At 39.1% G+C, this 20,341-nt stretch overlaps 1 protein-coding gene across 3 annotated transcripts in view; it reads right to left on the reverse strand.

Moving 5' to 3' along the window:
* Window positions 1-453: 453 nt before the first annotated feature.
* Window positions 454-20,341, reverse strand: part of LOC18433056 (nuclear transcription factor Y subunit B-1) — a 34,348-nt gene continuing 14,460 nt past the window's right edge. The window contains exons 3-7 of one of the 3 annotated variants that reach the window (XM_011624619.3): window positions 8,873-9,002; window positions 8,635-8,640; window positions 7,858-7,938; window positions 7,697-7,750; window positions 454-798 (exon numbers count right to left, since the gene is read on the reverse strand). In XM_011624619.3, the coding sequence (XP_011622921.1) occupies window positions 787-798; window positions 7,697-7,750; window positions 7,858-7,938; window positions 8,635-8,640; window positions 8,873-9,002 (283 nt within the window). In that variant the 3' untranslated portion in view covers window positions 454-786. Of the gene's footprint in view, window positions 799-7,696; window positions 7,751-7,857; window positions 7,939-8,634; window positions 8,641-8,695; window positions 9,003-20,341 lie in introns of those variants that run through there. The other 2 variants (XM_088874352.1, XM_011624621.3) reach the window with 2 other exon arrangements.

Genomic DNA, 20,341 nt, shown 5'->3' on the forward strand with positions numbered 1-20,341 from the left:
AAGAATGTCACGATTATTATCAACCATTGAATGTGAAATCAAATGGATGTGAAATCACTAATTGAGTACAAAGCTTGAAATAAATTTTCTCAAAAGTCGTGATATATTATAATATGTTAGATTTCACATCCAATGGCTACAAAAAGTTATCAGAATAAATAGTTTCATAGTATACAATCCTTTTCTTTTTAGTACCCATACTCATTTCTAGCCATTGAAGTGTTACAACATTCGAGAAATTTTATTTTGGACTTTGTGCTCCAACTAAAGATACAACACCAACCACCCGATTTTGCATCCAACCGTCAATAATAACAGTGACCTCCTTCTACCAAAAATAAATGATCCCATTGTATACATTTCTATCATAATTACAAAAATTATTTATTATTTTATTCTACAGTATGCACACTCTAACCCACAAATCATAATTACATAATGGAAAGACCATAATTTTTACGGGGAGGGATCACTAGCATTACTAAGTAACAAATACAGGGTCTAGAATAACAATTCACACCAGACACCAATTTCCATGTATAAGCAAACATAACTGTCATTACCTTTCCAAATTTCCCAATCACCTTGGTTTGATGTCAAAAAGCAGAAAACAATAAGAATATAAACCCCACAAAACTCAATAACAAACAAGATCTACTAGTGGGGCTTCTATAAAAACAAGCATGATGTATGTTCTTGGGGAGATAGGTGAAAGGCCAACATTTCTTAAATATGATTCCATTTTACATGTCCAGCCAACATGCATTCATTCCCCTACACTTGATCTCATGCCTGAGCCTGCAAGGACACAAATGAAACCAAAGGGAAGGGAAAGCAAATTGGTAACCAATGTCATCAAACAATTGAGCAGAACATGATTTCTTAGAACAAAAAAGCAACATGCAGCAAATTTCTACTGCAAAAAAAAATACGCTTAATTCCTTTAAGAATATATATATATTTTTGCCATGAGGTCATGATACATTCAAACAATCCAAACATTTGGACTAATGTAGCCTCTCAAAAATAGGAATACTTGAATATTTAATAAACATGATAAAATTTCAGATTCCAATGGAAGATAATCATATTTTGGATCTAAATTTCCATTTGTCAGATCTCATACATTCTGTATATTTGATTTGTGGGATCTGAAAGTTTGAATATTGAAGTTCATGTAGTGAATCAATCCAAATGATAACATGGTATTATAACAAAACAACAAAGACAAACACTACAACTCCAAGAACATATCATAACATGTTCATTGAACTTCAGCCAAATCTCTAAGATCATGAGACCAGGGATTTGCAAGACCCAGAACACATTAGATTAATAACTCATGAGATCTGCAGAATGCACCCTCTCAAATAATATCACGACACATCAAAACAAGCATAAAAAAGAAACCCCAAACAAACTATAAAGAAAAATGCTCACAGCCTAACATAGGAATGGAGGAGGTGGGGGCCCACTGACTTATTGTCCTTCCTACGAGATAAAAAAGAAATTGGGGACTGACCCTACTTTTGAGATGATCCACAGAAAGATTCTTGTCAGATGATGTTCATACAAATGTAAGGCGTAAGCATTGCATAAGCCAAAGCAAGTAACATGGAGACGACTCATCCCTCAACCCCTGAATTTGTTCTAGAAAGGACAGAACAATCCACATGATACCACTTTCCTAACTATAAAACCCACACAACATCACTTCAATAACCGATTTGTCATGGCTCCTAATGTACACTTCTGTCCAAATAAAAAACCCTCCCATCCTTGAGTTTCCTTCTAAACTGTCAGTAGTAGTGCCAGTTCAAGACCATCCCCATTCCTCTCCAAGGTAACCCTCACCAAACACTACAAGATCAGAAGTCCAATTTCCCAAAACAGGAAAATGGGGATCCCGGATTCTCCACTTACACAACCTATCCAACCAGGATTTAACTCATCCACCTCCAATGCTAAATTATTTCATCTTTCGAATTAGTGAAGCCTTTGTAGGGGTTTGTGGCCTTCAAAGGCCTTGAGAGCATGTAAAAACATATTATTATAGTAATAGTTTACTCCAGTGGGGGAGTGGTCCGCATGGGACCAGAGAGTCATGTTTTCTAATTCCCGTTGACTCACCCGGGGTTGGGCACTCCAGGCCGGAGAGCCATGTCGAAACCCTAGACATAATGCACACCCCCACAGTGGAGTTTAGAGAGATGCCTAGGGGTGAATTAACTAGGAGGTGGCCGGACTCCTGTGTGTAGTTGGTGGCCTGTGAGAGTAAGGGCCAAATCTTTAATATTACCACGGCATGGAATGTACGAACGATAGCCACATCTATGGGTGATACTTGTACATGTGCTGAACAGAGCCCCCCTACACCATTGCGAGAGTGTGCCCATATCTATGTAAGACACCTTAGGGGAATCTGTAATCTACACACTAGACCCCGTTTCCTCTATTTATTGGCCAACTTGATGGACCAAGCATGAGCCCCAACAAATTAATATATTCTTGATCTTATGGATCCAAAAAATGAAATTTAGATAAATAAATTTAAATTTATTAATCAAAAAATTTAAATCTAATTTTAACAAAAAATAAATGTATTTTCAGCATCAAAAAAATATAGATAAACAAGATATTTTGGATAAGTATCTTGTATTTCTGGATGAATGGATCAAGGAAACAAGATCTTTTGGATAAGTATCTCAATGGGTGGGGCATGACACCCTAGAGGGGGACAAAGAGAGAGGAGAAAGGTTAGGGTCGATACTTAATAGGTTTTTTATAGGCCTCCGAAGTGAAAGCATGTAGTGTGTGAGAGAGAAGCTTTGATTCAAGCCTTACATCATACATTATCCAAAAGTGAGAGAGAGAGAGAGTGCCAATAGGCAATGGAGTCAATATACGTGCCAATATAATAGGGTATCAACCAATAAGTAGGAGAGGAAATTTTGGTCTGGTAAGGACTCGAAAACATCTAGAACTCGTTAGGAACTCAAAATAGCTTCTATTCTGTGATGAAAAATATCAGATAATTCTAACAAGAAAATCTCGTGAAAACCATGAAGAAACTATGCCACAATTAAGGTAATCAAACTAGGTAGCAAGGTCATGAATCAAGGTATGAAATAAGTATAAAACCATCAAAGGGATGGGACATAAAAGAGCATACTCCTTACTGTTTGGAGCAACTTCAGCCAAGAAAATGGATTAGTGGTGTGGAGATTGCTTATTCTTGATGGCTATGGATCTCCAAAGGTGGTGTGCTCCATGGGACTCCATAGGGTAACCTTATTATGCTCATTATGGGGCCGTTCCTCCCATTCTTTCTCTGTCTAATTCTAGCTTGAACTCTCCTCTATGCCCAACTTGTGGGTTAAATGAATGCTTAGAGAGAGGAGAAAGGTTAGGGTCGATACTTGATAGGTATCTGTAGGCCTCCTAAGTGAAAGCATGTAGAGTGTGAGAGAGAAGCTTTGATCCAAGCCTCACATCATACATTTAGCTATCACAATGGGTGGATGTGATTTTTTTTACTACTATCCCCACTAAATTCTATTTCCAAATTTCCCTCCTTTTAGTTTTGAAAATTCAAATGCAAAGAAATCAAGATGAGTAGAATAGGCTACAGTGTTTTAATTAACAACTAGTTCATACCATAGTTGTTGGAAACGCTTGGGAACCTGAATCGTTTTAGAAACCAGAATTCTTGTCTTAAGAATCGTTGTCCGTACAATAGAAATCGCTAGGAACGATATTATTAGTTTTTGAGAATCGTGTTTCGACCGAAATAGATTCAAGTTTCATCGACTTATGGAATCGAGATTTCGTCCTCCATGGAATCGGGATTCCCATCACCCTGAAATCGACACTCCAGAAGTCCGGATTTTTAATATGCAGAATCGAGTTTTCGACATCTATGTCGAGTTTATGACATATGTGGAACATAGATATGTTGTTGTTTTGAATCATGGTTCTAACATATTTGGAATCAAGTTTTTAAAGTATATAAATCAGAGATCCATGCCAATTTGAGATCGAGATCTACAATAATATGGACTATGGAATGCGTTTGACGACCCCTACCAGGAATCAAGATTTTATTTTTATGGAGAAGGAAGCCACAAGCACATTTTGAGCCTCATCAACGTTAAAACCTATATTGGATGTCTCTTAGTAGAAGGTTTCCCGAATTTGAAAGTGATTGTGTTGACTAGTAAACTTATGGTCATTATATACAAAAGACAAGTATTCCTAAATTGTGATTTTGACTTCATTATTATAAAGACAAAATAGGATTATGTCTACGCCATGCTTTTAATTGTATGTGTTGTATTAATCAATTATATTTTAAATTTAAAGTAAAGGCCATCTAGGGTGGCACAAGTAAAATAATGAAACCCTGCAACCACTAGAAGCATTCGAAAGAAGATTTTTACTCCAATTGATATGGAAACAAGATTTAATCCTCGCTAAAATCCAAATTCGATATATTTGGGAACGTCTACCTGCAATTAATGGGTTCAAGTTTTTAAAGATGTGTTGGATAGAGATTCTGAAATTAAACAATCGAGTTTCCTTGGTTCTGACAAATGGTTTCTAAAGGTGTGTTGAATAGAGATTCCGAAATTAAGGAATCGAGTTTCCTTCGTTCCGAAAACAGGTTTCTAAAGATATGTCGAATCGTGATTCCAAAATTAAGGAATCGAGTTTCCTTGGTTCCGAAAAACGGTTTTCGTGGACATTCCTTAACGAAAACATGGAATCGGGTTTCGAAACCGGAAACGCGAGGTCGATGGAGAGATTCTGGTAACTATGGTTCATACATAGATCAAATAATAGAGTGACGCATGGCACATGCAAAATTCCAATTGGCCTTAGGGTTCCAATTAACATATCAAACCGTATGCCATTCCTCACATATGCCTCTATGTACCACTCATGTGAAATTAAAATATCATGTGCCAAAATAAGTCCCTTACACATGATACGACATTGCACATAAAAAATATCTTAAACCAAACACCAATTAAACTACACACATGTCATCACACTGTGGCTGCCATGTGGAACCACGGGGGTGGTGCCCATCGGCCATTTGGGCCCCCATATGTGTAGAGTGTGATGTCCTCTTTTGGAATTTCCCAAGAACAAGTTTAAACCTACTTTTTGGCTCCAAACAACTCTCTAAAATTCTCAAAAATCACTAAAATTCATTCTCAAGTTTATTTCATTATTCTAAACTGATTTTGAGTCTCAAAAAATTTCTTGGAGGAAAATTGGAACCCTTAAGGAAACAAATTAGATAGCCGAGCACTCCACCAAGCTAGTCTCGTGACCCTTAAATCATTTTATCTATTAATCCGCCGAGCTAGTCCCGTAACCTTTAAATCATTTTATCTATTAACCCAACATGACCCACGAACCATTGTCTTTAACAAGGGCTCGAGCTTGGCATATAAAAGTCAACCCAATAAATGGCTGCATTCTAGAATCATAGTACATTGCAAGTAGATCCTCAAGGATATGCACTCGTGTACAAGGGGGTTCTCTCTCCAACACATGTAGCTAATCGGGTGGCTTTAGAAGCGTGCGTACAAGCTCGTAATGAGGGACATGATCTTGCTCGTGAAGGTAATGAAGTTATCCGTGAAGCTAGCAAGTGGAGCCCAGAACTAGCTGCTGCTTGTGAGGTATGGAAGGAGATCAAATTCGAATTCGAAGCGATGGATGTCTTGTAATCCAGTGATTCCTGTCCATTCCCCCAATAGCAATTAAATTCGGATCAATCCTGAAAAGAGCAGCTTCCCATTTTCAATTGTGTATGCACATGCTATGAGATGGTTCGAGGTCAAGGATTTGGCTCATGTCCTCCTAAAGGGTAGCCATCTCACATGAGGTTCTTCGAAATTCTCCCAGTAATACCCTAGCTACAATAATCCTCTGATCCATACAAAAATTCCAAAAATGATGCCCTGGCTTTCATGATTATGAGGGACTCTTGTACTAACCCTGACTAGGGAGAACCCTTTAATGCCCCTCACACTCAATCCTCACGATCCAGGGTTTTGTAACTCTATGGAAACCATCTCCAGATCGCCTGTTCAGCAAGTCAGTGCTCTTAGTTACTCATAAGAACCGTGAGAACTGTTGTGTCAAGGACCGGAAAGGTCCAACTATAACATGAGTGTCATTAGGGAGCTCCTATATTAGATGAGTATAGGATCTCAATAGAATAATTACAAGGCTCATGAATAAAGGGCCTAAACCCCAAGGGGTTATGAAGGTTGTTGTTGACAACTATGATTGGGAACACATGAGAAACCAAGCTATTAGCTAATAAGAAGATATCAAGACACCACACATAACTCCCTAATGGGGAATCACAACATAAGATGCTCTCCCAAGCTTATGGGAATTGTGCATCTTATGGGAATTGTGAAGAGATCAAGTGTGGATGTATCTCCCAGTTAAATCTACATTTGGAATCGAATTGCCCAAAACTATATCTATGAAACCATGTTTTTATCTTCATTTGACCAAAGGAAATACAAGCATTTCTACCATACATGAGAAAGGAATCCCCATAGATTACCAAACTTGGTACGCCTTCCAAATTACAATTAGGATAGCCCCACAAAGATATTTGCCAAGTTTTTTTACTACAGTGATTCAGGCATTGATGTTCCAGTTCCTACTCCTGTCATGAATCAGCTTAAGCAACAATACAAGGAGACCATGTTGTCCTAATAGCCAACATGTAGAATGTTAATAGGCAAATTCCATTGGATCGACAAGGGTTTCCCATAGAACTCTGATTAGTGGACAATCCACATCATATATTTGGGATTTATTCCTAGATATGTGGTTTTAAAAACAAGAACCCTTCTGAATCTAACTCTTTCATGGTAATCAAGAGGCGAGCATAATCAAGTCTTATCAATAGAGCTTTTACGTTACAAAAATAAAAGTTCGCTAAAGGCTAATGAACCTCTGTTTTCTTGGTGGAATGGGCACTAAACTAACATAAAAGTACATTGAAAGGTAAAAACGACAAGAGTGGTGGAACCTACAAGTGCAATGTACGGCAAATTTAGCCCATAAGACTACCAAATGCAACCATCCATCAACCCCTCAACTGATGTAACTAACTCAAAAGTAGTAATAGACTTAGTAAGTCAATATATAAATCCTGTGGCTACATATAAAAAAAGGAACACAAGTACCATCCAAGAAAGGAAAACATGAAAAGAAACACAAACTTCCGTGGACCCACCAGAATGGTGGTATCCATGATGCAATTAGTTTAACGAATCAGTATAGCAATATATGAGACACAGAAAATACAGAATAGTTCGGATCCGTTATACAAAGCAGGCCAACAGAACCAATGATCAATGTGAGCTCAGGAGCCATGCAATCCAAATTTATTCCTCACTCATGAAGAGATACATGAATCTACTGCACATTTCAACATCTTAAGTGACAGCATTGTCCTTAAACTCTAGTGTAATTCCTTATCACTTGAAATGTAAGTTTGGTATAGGTTATGATTTCTTCGCCTGCTTCAGTCGATGTTCATTTCATTAGTCAAGATTTTTAGAACATCAAAGTACACATGCTAATCAACAAACAGCGCACAGTTTAATGAATAATGCACAAAGCCTACAGTTTCAAGAGAAATCTATGCACATACCTGAGAACGCATGTAGTTCATGCCTTGATTGAAAGATCCTTGATGAGAAACTTGCTGAACACAAGATAAAGAAATAAAGAATGAATGAAGGATCGTATGTAAAACTTTTAATATACAGCTTGGAAAGCAGGGATAGGATGGTCAACGAAAAAAATTCCCACCTGTGTGCTTGAACCTGCCTGAACTCCAGCAGATTCCTTCTTAGCCGATTGATCTCCACCTTTTGTTCCTTTACTGTCGCCCTGCCCAATATTCAGTCAAAAAGCATGCTCAATTAGTGCCCGAGTCAAAAAAGCAAGTCAAGATAACCAGGATAACATTATATGCACCAACAAACCAACTAGCATAACTTAAGTTGATATCGACAGCTTCACTGATGAAAAGACTCACACCACCCATGATTCAGTATACAGCTCATTCAACTTGCCACACATATTGTAATATAGAAGTACAATAATCATAGTTACCAAAGATGTATAAATGTATTCATTTTCCAATGCATACTTTAGTAGTCAATGAAAAACAAGTGCATTTGCTCCTTTAACTTGGACAAGCATGATGAACTACAGCAATACCGATCATGACCATTTACCAAAGATACAAAATACACTTGGTTTCCATTCCATGCTCTGAATATTCAATAAAACTCAAAACTTGTAAGAAGTTCCCTTGCTGAAAACGAAAAAGGTCGCGCACTATGGCTTCCAAACAATATAAGCATATCGCAGCAGAAGATTCACAAAGATAATATATATTTTTCAGGTATATGGAAGGTAAAATTCCTCCACATCTGGTTTGTAAACTATAATACCCAACATGCATGTAGGCACTTGAGCAAAGAAAGTATAATACCATCAATGAATGGGGAAATCAAAAGTACCACACACCCACATTCAGAACCCACAATTACGGAAAAGAGAAAGGGATTAGAATGCTACCTCCATCTTAATTCGTGAATATCCCCGAGGAAATGAGCCATAAAATGAAAAAGAAAAAGAGTTAGTTGGTTCGCATAAAACCTTATCGACTAGTGAAGAAAGATAAGCCAAAGCTAAAATCAACAAAAACAAAAAGATTACTGCATTTAAGTAGAACCGCAAGAAATTAGAAAACACTAAGGAGCAACTTATACAGCAATTTATGAAAGAAAGGCCAAACAGATCCACCTAGAATTACCTCCCTATACATCTGCAGATAAACCTTAAGGGGATCAATATAGTCTTCAAAGCCCAACGTACTCATTGCCCAAAGCAGATCATCACCATTAATTGTCTTTCTCTTCTCCCTCTGGCATTTATCACTTGCCCTGAACAAAAGAAAGAAAAATGACCTGAGAAAAAGGTATAACCAATAAGGGAGAAATTATAAAGACGAAAAATAGGTAATCCGCAGAGTTACCACAGAAGGACACCAGAATTCATCGTTAGGCTCCAAAACAATGACTGTTTGCGTGTTGTAAGCACATGTGCCATGATGTGATTTACATTCCTATATGATTTTGACTAGAGGTCCATTTATACTTGTTACTTACTATGGTACCAACAAAGGAGACAGAGAGAATTCTGCAAACTATTGAGGGGTCAAACTTATGAGCCACACTATGAAGATGTGGGAGAGATTAATTGAGCAACGATGAAGACATAAAACAGTATCAGAAACCAATTCAATTTTATGCCAGTGAGGACAACAACCAAGGTTATTTTCCTACTTAGGCGATTGATTGAGAAGTTTAGGGTAACGAGAAAAGACCACACGGTCTTTACTGATCTAAAGAAAGCTTATGATAGAGTACCTCGAGATTTATTTGGTGGGCATCAGAAAAGAAAGTAGTTTTCAGACACTACATCAATTTGGTGAAAGATATGTAAAAAGGAGCACAAATTAGTGTAGAAAGAACTAGTCGAGAGACGAGTGAATTTTCCGTAACAACAAGTTTACATCAGGGGTCAGCATTGGGCCCATACCTCTTTGTCTTAGTTATGGACAACTTAACTAGGCACCTACAAGATGAGGTACCATGGTGCATGTTGTTCGCAAATGACATTTTGATCGATAGGACCCGAAATGGCATCCACACAAAGTTAGAACTTTGGAGGGATGCTCTAGAATCTAAAGGTTTTAGAATTAGCAAGACTAAGACAGAGAATATGGAATGCAAGTTTAGTAATAATAGGAGTAGAGACGAGGAAGTAGTTAAGATTGACGGTCAAGAAATACCAAAAAGAGCACACTTTCGATATCTTGGGTCGATAATCCAAAAAACGGAGAGATTGAGGAAGATGTCGAACATAGATTTGGAGTTGGTTGGGGGAAGTGGAGATGTGCATGATCTGTTAGGAGGTACGAGCTAGTTTAAATCGAAAGCTAAAAAAAGACAAGGAGTAAGCCCAAAAAGACATGGTTTGAAGTAGTGAGAAAAACTATGGCAATTTATGGCCTCACTGATGTCATGGTCCTGAGAAAAACTATGGCAATTTATGGCCTCACTGTGTCATGGTCCTTAATAAAGCAGAACATCAGATCATAATTCGTGTAGCCGACCCCAATTAGTTGGGAAAAGGCTTTGACGATGATGATATGGGTACTCCCATTCCTCAATATATATCATACAAAATTTAAAGAGCATATATACTATGCTCCAGCTAGAGGATATTGTATACTTACTCCATTTGGGTAAGAGACTTGGGAAGAATATTTTGATCCGAAGTTTTGAACCACCTAAATATCACTAGATAATTATGTTCAAAAGAAAAAAATCTTGAATTTTGAGTTTACTAACACTTGGATCTCACCCTGCCATAATTGTTACAATTTCTATTCAATCTTGACACATTTTTTTTTCGAGCCCATAGAAAATGCGACTTCAAACTTTTTATTATTATTATTGATTTTAGCATATTGGTTGAAAAGGTTACATCCCAAATTTGGGGTCCTGAAAATACTTCTTGATTGGGTTTTATAGAGGGAACAAATGGACAATATGCTCCCTCAAATCTCATACTAGCATGATGAGATAATTCCAAGGATAATTTTCAGCAAAGTTCTTTGTGATTAAATTCCTATCATGATTTTGACTGGAGATTCATATATACTTGACACATCCAGAATGTATCTTGCACAAAATTCATACCTCGAATGTCAGATAAGAATTATTAGCCCGACCTAATTTTCACCAATGTTATGCATTTTAGGCCCTTGTAATTCTTTCCAATATCCCATGAGAGTGGAACCTCATCCTTAAAATAAGACAAACATTCCCATAAATTTCCATAAATCATAAAATCGACTACCATAACCTGTCTTATGCAATCTAAAATCAAACATATAGAGTTGGTCCTTTTTTACTCTCTCTCTCTCTCTTGCTCTCTCTCTCTCTCTCACACATGCATCATACATATCACTGTTTGAATACTGTTTTAGATACATAATAGAAACATGCAAACAATAAAAGAAAAACAAATAAAGATATAACTATCCATGGACATATACACATGCAAAAACATCATATACAAATGTAAAAACATACCCAAAATATACCGCATGAATATTGTATAAAGAAAATATGCATATAAATGTGCGGTCATGGAAGTGCATGCAAAAAGGGCATGTCATGTTATGATTTGCACAAACGCAAACATAATGTTCATGTATATACATATGTTTGAGGCCTTAATACACAGGCAACAGACACATGCTTAATGTGTTTATATATCTATACTAATGAGATGGAACACATAATGACATGCATACACATGCATTTATACTTGCCCATCTACATTTTATTTTTTAAACGGTATGCATTTCTGAGTACATATGGAAAGTGATATCTCCAAGCATACATTAATATCTACACTCCATACAGAGGAGAGGTTTTAAACTTTACTATACCATCACCCAAAGGGGGATAATTGCTCCATCACCCAAAGAGGGATAATTGCTCCAAAGATACCCTTTTGCATTTCTCAAATATTTCAAGGTTTGAGGAAGTAAATAACTAAATATTATGCAGTTTAAGGACAAAGTTTCTTGGACTTCTGAAATGAAGATATAAAAGGAAATCAGGAGTAGAGAAAACAGTGCCATCCAAACAAGAGCCAGGAAAATATAAATTACAAACCAAAGCATCCATTGTAGTTTCCACATATTTATGATCTTCTTAAGTGGTTCATGGATGTCAATTTTCTGGTATTCTAGTGTTCTCATAGAAACCATTGGAATTAAAAAATGGAAGCTATTGAGAGAAAAACTAAGAGCAGAAAAATAACTTACCTAAAAAAGGGTCGAGACCTGAAAAATTATTTTCTTTCCAAAAATTGCCATTTTTTTTTATTTCTAGCGTATTTAGAGTCATTATGAGGTTTAATGGTGTCAAATAAGGGTAATTCACTAGCAATTGTACAGCCAAATAAAGCAAGTAGCAAACAGACTTACCAAAAATAGATCAGTCCTTGGAGATAAGGACATGGGACTTTTAATGTTTACCAAGATTGATCCTGTTTAATACTTACCTACATTTGTGATTAATTTTTAACCCACCTGCTGGCCAATTAGATTTACTTTTCTTTCCTTTAATAAGCTCAAGCTTTCCCTATATCGTGCCAATATGCCTTCGACACTATCGATCTTTTTAAAAGGATATGGTGCATACCCCTTCTTTAATAAGAAAAGGAAAAAAAGTGTTTTTAGGCTAATTTATATCTAGGGGATTTTAGGGTCTGGAATGGAAGGTCAAACCAGACAGGTATTAGGGATTCCCCAAGTTCATTTTTCTTATTTGGCTGTTGGGTGCCCATCAATGATGCCTGTGATGCCCAGATTCTGATTAGAAATAAGAATGGAGTTTCCTTTTTAAGGATTTTCTCATCCAAAGTGTTCCTCATTCAACTAAACATTCATGTTTAGAAAGGCAATCGCTCGATTTAAAAGATTTGGTTCTTTCCTAATGTCCCTCGGTTTTTTACAAGGTGAGTGTTATCACTAATCATTGGATGAATTTCTAAGTTTTTTGAATATTTCTTCAAATGTCACCATGGAGGTCTGCCACAACATCATCTATAATTATACCTTAATGTACTCCATAAAAATACGTAATACTGAATGTTTTACCAAAATATGGCATCCCCACTAATCTGATTTTCTGATTATTCTTAAAGATGCTCAGAAAGCTTTAGTGCATTGCTCAATTGCATAAAAATTTTATAACTTTTCCAAGGTTTCAAAAAACGCTAGGCAGCCCCTACGCGGTTTGCTTGACGCCCAGCACCTAAGCGGGCGCCCAGAACCTCGAGTGCCTTGTGGTGCAAATTCTTAGTTTTTTTTTTATATTTGCTATCCAAATGCACATATATGCATATATTTGTGTCAAATTTTGTAATTTATTCCATTTGAAAATATCGCAAGTTCGCAACATACGTTTTTATATACAAACATATCACATGTCTCAGCCTCTCAGGTAATCAGATTGAGAATAAACTTATTCAAAATTTCAAACTATACATAACATTTAAAAGTCTAATAGGCTATTGTAAGGTCTCCAACTCTCATATTCTCCATATTCCATATCCATAAAATAAACCATAATAACATCCAAGTCTCCAACTCTCCAAGTCATCAACAAACTGACTTCCAAAACTATAAAAAAACCAGTAAACCACACAACGAAATAGTCCAAAATAAGTTTAAGATTGAGGGTTCTTGTTTTTTTTCACCTTGGGGTTCAAAAATAAACCCCAAAACTTCCTTTATACAAACTTGGGGGTCAAAATAACCCCCTTTGCTCTTTTGGGCGAAGTTATAAAAAAAAACAAAAAAAAAACGCCAACTTTCCTGGGCGCCTGCCCAAGACTGGACACCCACCTAAGCACCCGCCCAGGTACAGTCACCCATGTTGGGACGCCCAGGTCGAGGCACGAGGAAATTTTTTCTGGGCGCCGGGTGAACTGTTTTTGAAACATTGAACTTTTCTTTTGTCCTCTTTGTTTGTTTTATAAATTTTCTTAAGGATATTTGTGTAATTCTACTCTGCAGCACTTCTATTATAATCTAAATTTCAGCTTTTGGGGGAGTTGTAGTCAAAGTTTCCGAGTTGGCCCATGAACTACATGAGTTATGTGCTATTTATGTGTGTGGGGGTGGAAAATGTTCTGGTGTAGCCTAGCAGCCCTAGCTTGAACCAATACCCTCGTGGCCCCACCTCATTCACCACATTTTGAATGGATGAGGCACTCGATAGAAGTTCCAAAATCAATCTACTCCACTCCAAGAACAATACCCTAAAAAGAAAACTCGAAGCTCTAAGAATGCTTTCTCCAATATTGTCCCAAAATAAGATCCGAACCATCCAATTGAACAAATGGTGCATCCAGGAAATTTAGTTCTTTTTTGGTGCTCCATATCAAATCTTTTGTGGTGGAGAATGATTGCAGGCATATTGGAGCTTCTTCAAGAATCACATTGGCCTGGATATACATAAATATAGACAAGCCGATAGAAACACTTGCTTATGGATATACATACATACACTACTATGTGTTTGCATTTAAGTAAGTATGTGTGTGTTTATTTATGGATTTGAGTGATGTATTTCAACCTATACACAAAACATTGATGCATGCATGCATGAATGACAAAGAACAAATACATATGTAATCAAGCATGCATATGTAGTGTGTAAATGACACTATGCAAGTAGCAGTTAAGTACACAAACATGCTTAAACATGCATTAAACACGTAGATACATGTGTGTGTATGTCTATATCGATGTAAATATGTATGGATATATACTTGCATGTGGAAGCATGCCTCCACATATCTATATATTTGGAAAGGACAATTAGGAAACTGAGTTACATGGCATTTGGCCCCATTTTTCTCCTTCAAAAGGTATTTAATAAAGGGGTAAAAGTTTTTCTATTCCATTAGGATAGACAAAACCTTGAATTTGATGGTTTTTCTTGACCATTGTTAGCAGACTTATGACCTTTTAATAACGTAAAGCGAACAATTAATAAATTCTATACAAGGAAGAGATGGAATATATTGTTGAACTTTAAAATGATATCCCTTACCCAAGTAGAAAATGGCAAAAGATACCAAGGAATATAATTCGTTGCTGTAGTGAGAGAGCATAAAAATTTACTCATGATATTCTTCAGAATCCTCACTAGACCTTTTAGTATACCTTTTTTAGGGAATTTGGCGATGGGCTTTGAACTTGGGAGTCAGGACATAGTTTTTCTGTTTTTTTTTTTAGTGGGTTCTTTAGGATGGTATAGTATCCACATCATGTTGGACACTTAAATGGGCAACAACACCTCTCGACGAGTATGTGGACCTATCCAATGCCACAAAGTAGTTTCATTTTTTATTTTTCATTTGTTTTACAAATCTTGTTCAGGTGAAAATTGGAGCATAAATAAATCAATATATGGCGAGGGTAGGTGAAATTTGGGGCATAAATAAATCAATATATGGCGAGGGTACGTCAGCTAGCTTTCTCTCGGGGGCAAACTTCATATATCGACAAACCTTAACATGTTTTTTATAAACAAAGGGTAGCAACCATTATAGCAGTGCCCAAGGAAAGGATTTGTGATATTACTTGGCTATAATATTTCCAAGTTACGAGGGGCCACTGTGGACGGTGAGTTGATATCCATGGCGCATCAACGATTCCCATGAATGCAAGTACTTTAGATATAGAGAAGATATAACATAAAGTAGATCGTCAAAGACAGAATCAATACCAACATGAGTTCATCATTGTTCGTCCAACACGGTTGTCTCTTTTTACACCATCTTTTTCTTGGCATGTAGTTTACTTGCCCTAACAATAGGGCTAACCTAGTGTTTAACACAATTGTCAGGTTCGAGTGCGTTGCGAGGAACGTGAACTGGCTCAAGTCGACTGAACCATGGATTGATGGAAAGCGGACCATCATTTGTACCATCCTATATCAAGGTAGCTTGAACCTTGTCACAAGGAATCTCGATTTTGTGATGTAAGAATCACAACATTGAGTTATAAAGGATCATAAAGGATATACTAAGTTCACATAACCAATGGGTAGAAACCTAAATCAGTGCATATGAATCAGTGCGGAATAGAGAAAACATCATTTGCACTGCATCTTACACTTGAGAACCATAGTTCAAACCACTTAGAAACGAAGATCGCAATATAGGGATCTGCATTCCATCCAAGATCCCTGGTTGGAATCTTAGGATCAAGGTTCCGGAAAGGTTTGTGACCTTGCCTTCAAGGTTCGAACAACTATGGTCTAACATTCTTCAAGGTTTATTGTTAATTGTTATCATCCAAGTGGGATAACAAGCTTCACAAGTCCATTCTACTGGCACTTTCCCCACATATTTCAAAATATTCACATATCATTCATAATAACCTATTGCCATGGGGTTTCATTCTGAGAACATGTGGCTGGGATATTCAACTATTATGGAATTGGAACGACCATTGGTTGGAAAGTTTCACCAATTCAAAATTTATTGTAAAGCTCTTAACTGATCCACTTCATAAATTTGGAGAATAGGAGCAATGTGTCCCTTGTGCAACATTGATTCAAAAAGCGATCAGCCCAACACCTAGGTGGGCTAGGGGGTCCTAGGCGCATCACCAAGCCTGGGCGGACCAACTAGGCGGGCTATCAAGTGCCCAGGGGACTGTGCTCGCCTAGATGCAAAACTACCAAAAATACCCATTGGATGGGATGCTTAAAAAAACGCAGGGATATGCATCTTTATACAAAATCGATACCTAAAAAAGGATTACTAGACACCCTTTGCCCCCCCTTGAACCTAGCTTGTGCAAGTTCTGAGCAGCCTAGACCCCCCTAGCCACCAAGGCGCCGCTCAGCATTTTTTGGATAACTAGTGTGCAATTGCTCCAATTGGATAACAAGGAGAATGTGGAGGCCAAGATTTACAGCCTCATTAATATGTGGTAGCTCATTGTTTGAGGGTATGTTTCAACACTTGTATCCCCGGAAAGAATAAAGAGAGAGCAATTTGCGACCTAAGTCTACAGGTACCAAAATGCCTGTGGACTACGAAAGTAGTAAGTGAATAAGCCCTGATTCATAGTGAAATTTTCAACAGTCTCAGAATGGCCCAAAAATGTTAAAAAACGTGGCTATGGGTCTTCTAAGAATGCCTGTCAAGTTTCATCGTGATCCGACGATGTTAAGGCAGATCAGATGCAGAAACAATATTTGAAATTCGGCCTCTAGCGCGCTGAAAATAGACCCTGCAACTACAGCCCTATCATCGGAGCTTCAGACGATCACAAGACCACTGCCATTGGATTCAAACGACCGAAAATCCCCATGTACCAAGTTTCGGCTTGATCGGACGTTTCTAGACCAAGTTATGGCCAAATTACCCAAAACGAGTAGGTCACACACTATTCCGATACACCTTCAGTGAAGCAGTTTCCATTAACGAAAACTGTGTTGTTCAACTTCGAGCTGAACTTTGGATACTAGTATCTTCCTCGTCCAAGGTAGGTTTTTGGAAGCATGTTCGTCTCGTCATCCCGATCGATTTGATATATGACACACCCCACGGCGTGACCCGAACCAAAAGAAAATCATGATTCATAGCAAAGTTGCAGAATTTTCAGCAAACGCGCTCCTTGATCCAACAGCCACATCACGACGCTCGCACTTAGGATTGGCCTGAAATCGAACCTGTTACAACCACAGCATCAAGGGCTTCATCCAAGCCGAACCTCATGCGTGATGAACGGTTGGATTTGCCGCACGGCCTGAAATTTCAATTTAGTCCTTTGTCATGGCCATGCAACTCTTGCTATCTTACGTGGCCCGCTCAAGGTCTTTTCGGCCAAAAGAATATTGCTTTCTTGATCAGTTCGGGGAGACAGTCATTTTGATATTCTTCTTGAGCCATGGATCGGGTTTTAGGCCGCAATCATGACGTGGGAAAAACATGAACAATGTGCGATCTTTGATTCAAGATCTTGCTCGTCTCTCAATGTTTTCCGTCGATTTCTTCATCGTAGATTGACGAGCAAGTCGCCATGAACGTTTTGCAAGAACAACGGCTCAATTTGATGCCCGAATGACCAGTTTCCACATTAGGTATTTTGGTCGGAATTTGGTTTTCGATGGCCGGAAATTGCAGCGGCTTTGTCCTTGTCATACGCCGAATCCAACAGCTCATCACGCATGAGGTTCGGCTTGGATGAAGCCCTTGACGTTGTGGTTGTAACGGGTCCAATTTCAGACCAATCCGACGTGCGAGCGTCATGATGTGGCCGCTCGATCAAAGAACGTGTTTGTTGAAAATTTTGCAACATTGTTTCGAATTGTGATCTTCTCTCTAAGTTTCTCTCGGCTCGCGCCACGCAGTAGGGCGTGCCATATATCCAATTGATCGGGTCGACGAGACGAACATGCTCTCAAAATTTGGGCTCATTCTGACCCAGGACGAGGAAGATACAAGTATCTAAAGTTCAACCCGAAGTTGAAAAAGCAATTTCCATTAATGAAAGCCGATTCACTGAGGGTGTACCGGAATAGTGTGTGACCTACCCGTTTTGGGTAATTTGGCCATAGCTTAGTCCAAAAACGTCTGATCAAGTCGAAACTTGGTACCTGGGAGTTTTCAAACGTTCTGAATCCAATGGCAGTAGTCTTGTGATCGTCTGAAGCTCCGATGATAGGGTTGTAATTACAAGCTCTGATAATAGGGTTTTAGGTCGAATTTCGAAAATTATTTCTGCATCTGATTTGCCTTAACGTCATCGGATCACGATGAAACTTGATAGGTGTTCTTAAGAGACCTATAGCCACGTTTTTTAACATTCTTGGGCCATTCTGAAACTATTGGAAATTTCACTCTAAATCAGAGCTTATTCAGCTACGGCTTCTGTAGTCCAAAAGCATTTTTATACCTGCAGACCTAAGTCACAAATTGCTCTCTCCTTATTCGTACCGGGTGTACAAGTGTTGAAAAATACCCTCAAACACATTTACGACTTGTATTAACCTGGCGTAATGGGTGTTTGGAAAGGAAAGTGTCGCCATTACAATCCTGTGTTAACTTGGAATCATATTTATGACTTGTATCCTAAGACACACCTCCTTCTTTGCTCTCCTAAGTCTCCCCTTGTTCGTCCTCCTCCGAAGACCCCCTCTCAGCCAGGCAATAGTTGCCTAGCCTCCTTCGCTCAAGTTGATGCTGCTCCCAAACCAGCCGCCCAAGCCCCTCCTCTCTCCCCTGCCTCCCCTTCACTTTTTCCTCCTTCCCTCTCTCCTTTCAGCCCTTTATGTGTTCCCCCTTCCCCTGCAAACTCAGTAAACTCAGTGGCTCTTAAGCCAGCCTTACAACATCCCTGGTGGGTAACTTTAAACCTAGAAGGGATGACTTATCAGGTTTAGAGAAATGGGCCAAAGGCCTCTGACAAAAGCCTAACATCAGTTGCAACCGCCACTCCGATGGTGAGGTTCTGTTCTCTTTCCCTTCCTCTTCTGAGGCCTAGCTTGCCCTAAAAAAATCAGCAGCTCTTTCCTTCAAAGGGGCTTCCTGCTCTCTACGGCATTGGTTCCCGAATATTGGATCTTTCAGGAAACAACGGATATGGCTCACCCTCTCCCATATCCCTCTCCATGTTTGGTCACCCAAAACCTTCAAGAGATCAGCAGCTGCTTGTGGGACACTCATCTCCATTCACTAGATCTCCATTGAATCTCTTCCCGTGGGTGCCATTCGCCTGCTTTTAGAGGTCCTTGACCCCAAACGGATCCCCCAATTGGTGTGGCTTGAAGCTGATGGTTTGTTCTTCTCGGTCTCTACCTCCTGGTCTCATGCCTTGCCCCCAGGCTCTTGCAACAGGATCGTACTATACCGGTGTCGAAAAACCCCTCGGATTGGACTGTGGTAGCAAGAAGAAAGCGCTACAGACGTAGGCCCCCAAGACATCCCCCCAACCCATGCCTGATCCCTTCGGGCCAACATAGGCTCAAACCCTCTTCCAACATTTCAGATCTTTCTCAGAACCCTGTCCTGACAGTCTAGATTCAGGGAGCTACTCTCGGGCCTGATTACGTAGATTTGCACTCTGATCTGAATCAACCCGAGAAAGAAGTGCTCGTGAACACTACACCCCCCTTCCCCCCACTTCAAGGACTTGCCCGACCCTTCAGACTTACCTGGTCCTTCTGACTTCCCTAAAGGGTTCCCCCGTTACCCGACCCGATAACTTTGGCCCACACAACCTTTCAGCCTATCTCTCTCTCTACCCTGCCTCTTGCCTCTCTCTTCTTCAACGCCTAACACGTGCCCCACTTTTTCACCTAACCGCGCCTACTTGGCAGTCGATAACATTGCCCCCATCTCCTCTTCTCTGTTGCAACCGCCCTCTGCTACACAGGCGTCCACTCTCTCTCCTTCACTGCCCTCCACGTGGCCCCTCTCTTCACCTACCCCCGACCACCTGGCAGCTGATCAGGTAACCCCCTCCTTCTCTGACACAGCCGCCCACCGTTGTCCAGCCCTCCTCTCACATACACCTTTCGCTGCCCTTGCCGCCCTCACCTTTGCAGCCCTTACGCCTAGTGCTGGAGGTCTCCTCACCCCCTGGACACGTGGCCATGGATCCGTCGAG

This window comes from Amborella trichopoda, chromosome 8 (assembly GCF_054954075.1).
Source record: "Amborella trichopoda isolate Santa Cruz 75 chromosome 8, AtrichopodaSantaCruz75HAP2 v2.0, whole genome shotgun sequence".
NCBI lineage: Eukaryota > Viridiplantae > Streptophyta > Magnoliopsida > Amborellales > Amborellaceae > Amborella > Amborella trichopoda.